The following is an 11,454-nucleotide window of genomic DNA, read 5'->3' as shown; positions in this document are numbered from 1 at the left end:
CAGCTTATGAATGTTTCTGTTTCTTATTGAAGAGGTTCAGGGGAACAGATACTAATTTGTAAAATTGTTAAGGTACAGGTTCAGGTCCGGACCTGTACCTAAACCTCTGTACTGGTACCTGTACCTGATGTTACATTTACTACGGTTTAGGTACGCAGCACTAGTACAGCTTGTACACTATTTCTAAAATGTGTTGCAAAAGTGGACTTGGATACTTGCAATAGTACTATTAGTAGCGATACTTCTCTAGTAAAGTATGCGCTTTACCACTAGCACTCTTAACTAGCCGTTTGGCACTCAATTCCTTATTGGTTACAGAGTTAGGCGGAGGGAGGTTAAAGGGTAGATGTAAGTACCTCACCTGCCCATGTAACACATGGAGATCAGATATTATCAGATCAGATATATACAGGATAAATGTCATTGCAAATTAATATTAAAAGCAATGATAAATGTCTTCAAATCCCTGAAACTTCTTAATGGGCTAAATCATGATGGTACTCCCTACTGATGCTGTGTAAGCCAGTTTTCCACTTCTAGCTGAAGTTGATTGCCTTCCCAATGACACACCTGAAGCCTCCCCTTACACAGGGCTGCCGGCTTTACGTCACAATCCGAGATGACAAAGGCATTTGACCTACAGAGTTATTGTCCCAAACACCTAAATTTCTGCTCAGTTGCTTAGAAACTTGTGTCTCTCTCGAGAAAAGAAATGGACCACCAGGCCACAAAACGTAGACCCTATTATTGCGATCATGCCCCTTAGAACTCCTGGGAGTGATCATAATGCTGTAACCAAAGCAACAACATCTGCCCGAGGTCTGGCTTTCCCAGATCACCCCTGGTAACCCCCTCCCGTTCATACCACCATTTTCTTCTGTTACAGTATTCAATGTTAAACAGCTGCACAAGACCAAAAGATTCCATTTTGAATATGTCTGTACTGCATACGCTGTAAACTGCCTTTCTGGGCAGATTTATTTGATCCACTCACAGAGAAGGACCCCTACTCTTTTTGATAAGTGTTATGGGTTCTTTAACATAAGACTTTTATTTAACGTCCCATCTGGAGAACGCCCTGAGTGAAATGAGGAAATTTGTGTAAAGTGCCTTTCAAGGGCACGACATGAACAGGACATGTCAGGGGGTTCAAGCCTAGGGCCGCTGGGTTTTGGGCCAAACACCTTACCATGACGCCACACGACCCCACAGTGATAGTTGTAGACTGATACAATTATAGAATATTCTTCAAAGAAATTGGCAACTTAGGTTGAGAAGTGATTTTCACAATTTTGCATTTGCTAATTACTCAACCTCCATGTTCTCTGTAGGGGGGAGGAACAAATCTTGCCATACATCTTCATCAAGATATTTTTTGAGATCCTCCTTTATGGCTGTCATTCTCACACCTTGTTGCACCTCAGTCTTAGACCCATCGTACAAATGGTACCCACAAGCGTGCATAACCACAAGCTTCCCGTCATGGTCAAACCCTGGGGACCCAGAGGAACCATGACCAAACGCAGACTTGTAATTATCTCTGTTTGGGTTGTACGCCATGGCATAATCTGCACAACGCTCTGGGTGGAACTTCAGATAAACTGTGATGCTGTGCTTTGGACCTATTATAGGACAGCTAGTGTCTACTTCTTTGGGCCTACCGTCTGGGTGTCCAATGATTGTCACTAATGTACCTGCCCCGGGTGACTCTATTAAGTGCCCAAGACCTGGCGGCAGCTTGTCAAACTGGTCATTGAGAATGTCCAGTTCTAGCAGACTGTAGTCCAACTCATCACTCAGACTGCTGCACACAACACGCACAACTTTAAACTTGAACAAGTCATGCTCCACTAATGACTGCTTGTTGTAGTCATAATCCCCTGACTCCTTGTAGTTGAAGTTAACAAAGGCAATATCGTTTGCACTGCACATGCCGACCATGTCTGCCCTTTCCGTGACATGCCTATTAGTCAGTACATACCTGGAGCCAAGCCTGAAGCATGTGCCACGAGGACGATTATTTTTTACAAGAAGGCCAACCGAGGGAGCCAGCTTAACAAGCTTCTCCACCATAAGGACACTGATCCCCTCATTAGCATTGTAAAAATCCTGTCTAAAAGGCTTCACAAACTCATCCAGTTTATCCTTACGTTTCTTTTCTGCAGAACTTTTTTTATTACTTTGGGGTTTTGTCTCAAAGTCTAACTGCAAGAGCTGGGCAACTTGAGTCTGGCTCCTATGGATGATTTTCTTATATACAATAACCTCTTGGGTTTCTGCATGTGGACTCCCACTGCCTGTGTCAGGCCCTGAGGTGGCTACTTCTGCCTGTTGACCTGACATAGCTACATCAGGACACTTGGACATCGTCTGGCAACTTCTGTCCTTGTCATTCTGTACTGCACACACTTTTTCCCAGTCTTTCTCACTGACCTGTAAGTCATAACCCACTTTGCAGTTGAAGGTCGTGTCCTGATGACGGTGACACTTATCTGTAAGTTTGACGTTAACGTCGCCGGTTTGGGTGGTGAGTTTAGTTTCCCTCAGTCTATCATTATTAATCCTCGCATCTCTGTACAGAGCTTTCAGAAGTGTATCATTGGGAAGGCAGTCGATCAAAATTTCACAATCAAACTTGTTTGGGTTTTCCTTGGTAAGCCACTTGTTTTTGGTGTCTTTAAGATCAAGGTAGAACTTATGCCTCTCACTGAACTGTAGCTCATCTTTACCATACAAGTTAAGGATTTGATCTTTTCCCTTCTGTAACTTTGCCTCGAAGCTACCGTCCTCTATCACACTACAGGGGCTGCCTAAGTTTGGTATCCCCTTGACTGGGGGAGGGTTACCGTAGGGGCGCAGGTACATCTTAGGAAGCCTCTTCTTGATCTTCTTCAGCCTTGTGTCGGCCTGAAGAGCATCCAGGATGGGTTGATCTCTCGGCGCTCTGATCTCAAAAACTTCACTGTCAACCTTCAGCTGAAACATGACACCCCCTGAAGAGAAAAAATAAAAGCACCCAATTGATGATACAGCCAGTGTTCTAGCCAGCACCCGTTTTCCCATCATATTATGACAGATTTTTGTCACTCCTGACTGACAAAAAATTTGCCCAGCGCATCATTTTTCATGGACAAAAATCAGGGGGTGTAAAGATATAGAGAGAGCTCTAAGTTTTGGATAGAGTTGCTATTAAACTAAGCTTAATCTACCAGCAAAATTTGCCCCTCAAAATGCAAGAGATAGTGTTTTAGATGGTTAAGATTTTAACTTTTCCCGGGGAAGCATGCTGGATGCCCTAAGATTGTCGTGCACCTCTCGCGCTCAACAGGATGTTCCATCAAACAAAATTGAGATGACGGGTAAAAATTTCAGGCTGGCCAGAACACTAGATACAGCTATTAATTTCAATCAATGCAAAGGACAACATGCACATTTATGCATGATATATAACATGGAGGTTTGAAAATCCAGGTATTCTTTAACCTACTTGCATATAGACTGAGCTGTGTCCTACCATAGGTCACATTACCTAGTGCGGGGCTGGGAATACTGGGTGCATGTGCACCTGTGTGCACCCAGAATTGGAACTGGGCACCTAATTCTTGACTGTGGGTGCACCAGCGCACATAGATATTTTTGTAGGCTATAGGGTAAAGGCACTATTGTACACTAGTATACATAATATTCTTGAAATTCAAGTATCAGAAAAGATATAACCCTTAATGTACTTTGATGTATTCCTTCAAATTTTGAAGATAGCTGTAGAATTTTAGATTGAAGTTGCTAGGAGAGACAGTAGGGTTTGTAAATATGTTTTGCTGACATTCTACTTTGTTTTATATTGTGCACCCAAAGTTCTTTCTGTGCACCTAAATCTTTAGGCTATGTACATCAGTGCGCCTATTCCTAAATATGAATTTCGATCCCTGCCTTGTACATCTTTTGTTTCAGTTGTTCACTCCTCTCATTTATTTACAAACATAGAAGCAGACATACCCTGGCTTTGCTGTTCCTCAGGCATGTGTGTTGAGGTTGGTGGCTCATTTTCCTTCGATTTGATGGTTTTGTTTTCTATTGCCTATTCAAGAAGGAACAATTGATGAATTTGATATGACAATCATAACTGTTACATAATGGTAAAACACACATGGAACACACACACACACACAAGCAAACAGTCAGACACAAACACACACATGCACGCACACACATGCACGCACACACATGCACGCACACACTGACACATATAGTCACATATACACAAGCACCCACGCACACAGTCAGACACAAACACACACGCACACATGGTGACACTCACACATACACACGCACACACAAGAAAATTGATTGTTCGTTTGTGGGGAAATCTAATTCACTGTGAGGCAGGGGCTATAATACATTATGATCAATACAAAACAGTGTCTCAAAAATACCTGCAAGTTGCCACCATTTTCCTGGGAGTGGGAGCTTTTGCGACTTCCTCTTGGTTGACCCAATTTGCGATGTTGCGGTTGTTGGCTGATCGCTGCACTATGAAAAGTTACGTGTGCACAAGGTTTTCCGCCATCTTGCTCATTAGTGTACCACGTGACTGGGCTGACTCTGTCCCAGGGCACCCCAGACTTCTAGTACTTCCAGATGCGCAAAAGATCTTGGGAACGAGGGATTCTGTATACGCATGCGCACTGGTGTCATTTACAGAGAGAGGCGTGCAGGCTTCAAAACGGTGAAAACCGCGTCTTTCTTCGACAAATTATCGGTGAGTTATGACTTTTTGAATTTGCGACTTGGTCTCGGGGGATAAGTTAAGACTTTAATGATGTCCTGGAGTAATTAGGCTGTAGTTTTCTTAATTATTTTTTCTGGAATTAGCGTATTTTTCTGGTGTATGCTGAGATGTTGTGGAGCCATTTTAAAATGGTGTCATTCAACGACGCGACCGTATTTTTAACGACACGAAGGATATGCATGGGTATGTCGACACAAAATCTATGTATTGGTCTCGTTCCCATCGATTCTATTGTATGGTTTAATACAGATTTAGTATAGACACAACATGCTAGGATGTTCAGGATTTGAAAAATAGTTCTGCTGGAGAAGGTTTGAGTGTGTTCAGGCTGAATTAAATTATGCAAAGGCTAGCAGCCGCCCCCCTCCCCCTCCCAACACACAGGTCAGTTCTGATCTCATTGGACATTGTAATTTTGCTTTTTAAAAGCCTATGAAAAATGTAGCCTATACTATTATCATGGTTTCTAAACAAATGTATTGTATCAGTATGTATGTTTTATTTATCTATTTATTTCTAATTCTAAATCTTAAAGTAGTCCCTTTATGTTTTATGTGATAGTGTCAATATTGACAGTGTTATATGCTGTTCACATGCACAGATGGAGGAGCACAGACAGTACCTTAAGACTGTTTGCAGGGTGTGCAACAGCAGGCTGAAAAAAGGATGGAGTGCTAAAGTGCTCACATTTGACGAGGTTATCCGTCAGTCATACGGTGTGGATGTGAGGCAGGACTCCAAGGAGTTACATCCAGAGTTTCTGTGCAACAAATGCCGTTTGAAGCTGCAGCGATTAAAAGAGAAACCAAAGGCAGAGACGGGCATGGCCATCTTCCAGCCACACATGACCGATGGTAACTGTCACTGCAAAAGAAGAAAGGGCCGCCCTGCCACATCCAACGTCTCAGGTACAACATCACCGGCTACAACATCACCGGCTACAACATCACCGGCTACAACATCACCGGCTACAACATCACAGGCTACAACATCACCGGCTACAACATCACAGGCTACAACATCACAGGCTACAACATCACCGGCTACAACATCACCGGCTACAACATCACAGGCTACAACATCACAGGCTACAACATCACCGGCTACAACATCACCGGCTACAACATCACCGGCTACAACATCACAGGCTACAACATCACCGGCTACAACATCACAGGCTACAACATCACCGGCTACAACATCACCGGCTACAACATCACAGGCTACAACATCACCGGCTACAACATCACAGGCTTCAACATCACAGGCTTCAACATCACAGGCTACAACATCACAGGCTACAACATCACAGGCTACAACATCACAGGCTTCAACATCACAGGCTACAACATCACAGGCTACAACATCACAGGCTACAACATCACAGGCTACAACATCACAGGCTACAACATCACAGGCATCAGGTCAGAACTTGGCATATAAACGAAAACTGTTTGACGAGTCATCAGAGGTCGAAAGTGGAGCTGCCACTGAGTTTGACAGTATGGAAGTAAGTAGATTTGATGATGAGGCTGTAGCTTCTACCTTTATTTGTGTTGTATGCCGAGGAGTGCCATGTAAAAGCCCTGTGATTGTCAGTACTTGCCGGCACATCTATTGTGGTAGTTGTATTGAGTTTTGGCTCAAAAAGGCTGGTGTCTGTCCATCGTGTCGTGGTGCAATGACCCTTGATGATGTCATACCACTGACTGGCCATTTACTTAATGTGTATGATACACTTAAGGTAAGATGTAAATATTCTGCTAATGGTTGTGAAGCAATTGAACCTCTTGAACGTATTGACCAACATGAACATGTATGTGTAAAGATAAGGGTAACGCCTGAAAGTTTAAGACGCAAGCGCTTATGTAAAGCACGGCTTTATGATGTTACTAGGCACCATGTCAAGCAAAAGAGATTAAAACCCTTGATCGAACACATTGATGAATATTGCCAAGAAAACTATGAGGACAAAGAAGATGTGCTGTTTTTCTTGTTGAGAAGTCATTTGTATGATAAAGGAAATAGACCTATGTCGGCTCAGATAGATGCCTTATGGCATGGGGAGGATTCGCCAGGTATGACACCAGAAGAGTGTTTAGGAATGAGGTTAGATCTGCTCATGACAAAAAATCAATATATCCGTGAATATAACATCTTGAAAGAAAAGGGTCTCTCCACATTGTGTCCGCCTAAGCAACTTGATGCAATAGAAAAAACCTTAATGCCTGGTATGGCGAGGTATTCTATTGAGGGTACAGACTACTCTGAAAACTACTTTCATTCACCTGTTAAGATGACGGGAGATCTAGATGTGCCAAGTGGAGAGTCTTTAGAACCTGAAAGTGTAACTGGTGACTTTCATGAACATGTACCTGATTTTCCTTGCCCCAACACTAAAGGTGTGAGATTTCCGTATGCACATGCAGTTGCAAAGACTCTAGAAGAATTGGATGATGAGATTGTTAACGGAATAACAAAGCTTGGTCGTGATCCTAATGATCCCACTTTAGTAATTCATACAATCTGTAAGGATGGGGCGGACGGATTGGGGGATGTGTCCATACACAAAGAGAAAGCAGACCATTTATTGCCCGACAAGGCTCTTAGATTCTCCTTCTGTGTCCTTAAATGTTCAATCATGCATAATAATTCAGAGGTTACCATATATGAAGACCCAAATCCCAATTCCGTCCGCTCTAACCGTCCTATCCTGGAGTGTATAGGTGATGAGAATGATGAGGGCACTGTTGCTATATGTGTGGGACCAATTGAATCACAACGCCTGCTTATGAAAGACAAAGTAATGAGAGTTCACATGAGTGATGGCACACAACGTGCCCACTATTTGACATTTTTCAACAGTATGATAGATGAGAAGTGGGACAGAGCACACGGAGGTCTTGCAGGGGCTGGCTCAAAGTACTTATGCACATTGTGCGAGGCAGTGCGAGAAGAAGCCCTGGAGAAAGCAGGGTCCTATGAAATAACAAGAACGCTAAAGAAGGTTGAAGTAACAGCAAGTAAGATAAAGTATGAGTCTCAAGAGAAAGACACATTTGGTGTAAAGGGATTCCCACTGCTGACCACAGAGCCATGGGAGCGGGGTATTGACGCCACCCATGCGGACATAAACCTGGGCAACTTCTTTAAATCCCTTATTGTAAGGGAAATGGCTCAAGTATATAGCTGGGCTAAGACAGCAGGTGTGAAAAAACAAATTGCTGATGCAGAGTCTAAACTCGATAAACATTTAAAAGAATCTCTGGGCTTAAATCCAACTTTAATGATGGCTGGCAACTATGCCAGGGAGATGTTCAAAACTGAACATGCTGAAAAGTTGGTGGCCCTTGTCGAAAAGCCTGAAAGGAGAAGTGCGCTGACAGAAGTTTTGGCCAAGTTTCGCCCCCTCAGAAAGGTTTATCGTGCAAACTGGCCTCTTAAAGACAGGCCAGATGAGGTGGGCCAGTATAAGGCCAGGGCAGTAGAAATGGCTGATGCCATTAAAACCCACTTTCCTTATGTCTCGAAGTCGTGTACTAACTATCTACACAAGGTGATCGAACATGTGCAGGAGCTGATTGAGCATCCATCTGGTTTGGGGTCTGTAGGGGCCCTGTCTAGCGAAGGCAACGAGGCAGGGAATAAACTCTTCCGTCAGCTTCGGGTGGGTCATGCCAGGAAGGGCAATACTTACAATGGCCTAAGAGATGTGCTTTGGGCTCACTGGCTCTACACATCCAAGACGTTAAGAGATAAGGCAGCCGTGACAGAAAGATCACTATGTTGTGGACGTTGTGGGAGGCTAGGGCATAACGCCAGAACATGTACGTTGTCTGAGTCCTCAGAGTCAGATGAAAACGCTTCGTAATGCTTTAGTTGGCAGCATATGCATGCTTGAAATGTGAATAAAACTTTACTGAATCAGTTTAATTCCTCAATATTTCTATGTACGTTATGCCCTACCCTCCCACAACAACCACAACACGGTGATCTTTCTGTCATGCATAACCATATGATAAGTTTATTGCAAGTTCTTTCCCGTAGGCTAATTGCAAGTACATAAAACATGGAAGGACGGACAGACAATTGGTAACAATATAGCATGTGACTATTCTAGTTCAAATACTAACACTAAATTCTATCTTATTTGGGTTTGACTTCTTTCATAACGAAAGTGACTCAGAGTCAGATGAAAAAATTTTGTATTGCTTTAATTGAAAGCTTTTTCCCTGCCTCGTTGCCTCCCCTAGGACCCCAAATGCATGTTTGAAATGTCAGATGACAACTTTTTGTAATGCTTTAATTTAAAGCTTAGCAGCATATGCATGTTTGAAATGTCAGATGACAACTTTTTGTAATGCTTTAATTTAAAGCTTAGCAGCATATTCATGTTTGAAATGTCACATGACAACTTTTTGTAATGCTTTAATTTAAAGCTTAGCAGCATATGCATGTTTGAAATGTCAGATGACAACTTTTTGTAATGCTTGAAAGCTTAGCAGCATACGCATGTTTGAAATGACAGATGAAAACTTTTTGTAATGCTTTAATGAAAAGCTTGGCAGCATATGCATGTTTGAAATGTAAATAAAACTTTACATACTGAATACCACAACGTCTATGTCATGTTGATATATTAGTTACATATAGTCTATTCTGTACTACATGTAGTTATCAACTGTGCATTTAGATGGAGAAATTTTCCAAATAAGTTATGTGAAGTAAGAGAGGCATAGCTCAACATCTTTACCAGTCAGACTGAAGTGAATCTCCGTTCATACATGTACACGTATGTACAGTAAAGCACAACAAATTTGTAACAATAAAACAAATCAAGATAGAAAAACAGTACATATTTTAGATGTTTACAGATTGCTACAACAGTTCACTGATTTACATGTCCCTCCAATCAGGACTACAGTACTATCATTTAATCTTTGGCACGTATGGCCTGCACTGGCCATTTTACTTGGTGCATGGTGCACAACAGCCTTCCTTGTTCGTAGGTCCAAGATGTACATATTACTACTTGACTCTGGGCGATGAAGACCAGACTTGTCATGACGGTACCCACCATAGACAACAAAACGATCATCACAGAGAGCAGAGGCAGAGGCACTCGACACATACGAGTCAGGCACCCCTTCCATGTGAGCCTCTGTCAGGGTATACTGGCCATCATAGATCTTAAGGCAAACTACATCTGAGATTGACAGTCTCTCTGATGGGCAGTGACCACTATAGGTAATACCACCTACAATCACAATGGTGGATGACGCAGGTATCCATGTGGAAGAGTGGTATGCCCTCGGAACTAACGGTGGTAGAGGCAACTTCTGCCAGCACAGTGTTGGCATGTCCAGCGAATAAAAATAACCATCTCGGCAGCTCTGTGCGCATGTGCCGAATCTCTTGTGCCTGCTGGACAGCTCCAGCCCTCCAAACAGTATGGCTTGTGTGCTGCTGATGGCCACCAGGATGTGCCCAGTTCTGGAGGAAGGGACACTGTCTTGTTTCTCCCCAGGAAGGATGCAGACCTTAGCTGTGGTAGTCTTTGGTGTCATGGTCAGGTCAACCTGCAAACATCAGTATACAGATTATTACACTAGATTCAATATTTGGTTTCAATGTAAGGTACCAGTGATATTTTTGTTATGTTGATTATTTCTGATCTTATTGCAGTGACTTTAAAATTATTTAGTAGTTAATGGTATTCAGGACACACTGAGGACCCCTTGAGAACAGGTTTATTTTGAGTCGGGTCATAATGATGATGGTGTATCAGCTCAATAAATAGGAAGAGAAAGTGTAAATTTATGCTATAAGATGAACAGAAGATAAGCACCTTAATCAGGTCATTTGAACAGCACCACCTTCCCTTGTCCAAGCCGCCCCAGAGAACGACTTGTCTGATGGCCTTTCCAGGTTTGGGTGGCAAGGGGGGGCCCCAGACCGCTGTGCTGCCACATGGCAGGTGGGGCATGGCTTTCACCTCCTAGTTCATTATAACAGAAATATGTCATCAATCATCAGACACTTCTTAACATTATCCATAAAAGCAACATTGTCATTTTAGTTGAATTATTTCACAAGCTATATTATATACATCATCCAGTTAAAATTATGGACATTTTGCAATATATAAATCATTACCTACCTTCATCTTTGTCAAGTTAATCCCCTCCTCTCCGACGTCAAATGTTAATGTTGACATAGCTCCATTGCCAAAAACAAAACACAAAAATCGCTTGACAGAAGGGGCAGGATCAAGAACCGGAAAACTGTCGCACACTACAGAAAGCTCTGAACCTAGAGTAATGTCTGAGGACTTCTTGCCGCTACTCTGAGAGCTTCCAGGTATGATAAGGGGTGTAAAAACCGGGTCCGAGGACATGTTTCGGCCCCGGCCGCGCGCGGCCATGTGCTTATGTTATGATCTCGCCGTGACATTCTCGCGTGAATATGCGTGAGAAGTCGGAAATTTCCCATGAAACATTGCGCGAATTGGGAAAATCCAAGATGGCGACCAGGCACCGCTGGGAATAGCGTAAGTTTCATAGTGCGTCCCGTCCCAAGGACTACAAACCTTTCCTGTAGCGTGTATGTCGGGTGAGCGACACAGCCGGGATTGGAACTCGTGGCTTCTAGTTCCAGGCTACCAA

At 43.0% G+C, this 11,454-nt stretch overlaps 1 protein-coding gene and 2 long non-coding RNA genes across 3 annotated transcripts; 1 reads left to right on the top strand and 2 right to left on the bottom strand.

The window, feature by feature from the left end:
• Positions 1 to 764: 764 nt before the first annotated feature.
• Positions 765 to 4,522, bottom strand: LOC136443091 (serine protease FAM111A-like). The gene is made up of 3 exons (XM_066440162.1): positions 4,434 to 4,522; positions 3,997 to 4,078; positions 765 to 2,993 (listed from the first exon to the last, which is right to left on the bottom strand). The coding sequence occupies exons 2-3, from the start codon at positions 4,019 to 4,021 to the stop codon at positions 1,306 to 1,308; spliced, it is 1,713 nt and encodes a 570-aa protein (XP_066296259.1). The 5' UTR covers positions 4,022 to 4,078; positions 4,434 to 4,522; the 3' UTR covers positions 765 to 1,305.
• A 7-nt stretch (positions 4,523 to 4,529) lies between these two features.
• LOC136443092 (uncharacterized) lies at positions 4,530 to 9,399 on the top strand. The gene is made up of 2 exons (XR_010757076.1): positions 4,530 to 4,759; positions 5,391 to 9,399. It is a non-coding gene; the product is annotated as an uncharacterized lncRNA (long non-coding RNA).
• Positions 9,323 to 11,349, bottom strand: LOC136443093 (uncharacterized). The gene is made up of 2 exons (XR_010757077.1): positions 10,638 to 11,349; positions 9,323 to 10,368 (listed from the first exon to the last, which is right to left on the bottom strand). It is a non-coding gene; the product is annotated as an uncharacterized lncRNA (long non-coding RNA).
• Positions 11,350 to 11,454: the final 105 nt, after the last annotated feature.

The sequence above is a fragment of the Branchiostoma lanceolatum genome, chromosome 10 (genome assembly GCF_035083965.1).
Source record: "Branchiostoma lanceolatum isolate klBraLanc5 chromosome 10, klBraLanc5.hap2, whole genome shotgun sequence".
In the NCBI taxonomy this organism is placed as follows: Eukaryota; Metazoa; Chordata; class Leptocardii; order Amphioxiformes; family Branchiostomatidae; genus Branchiostoma; species Branchiostoma lanceolatum.
This window is presented reverse-complemented; position numbering and strand designations above follow the sequence as displayed.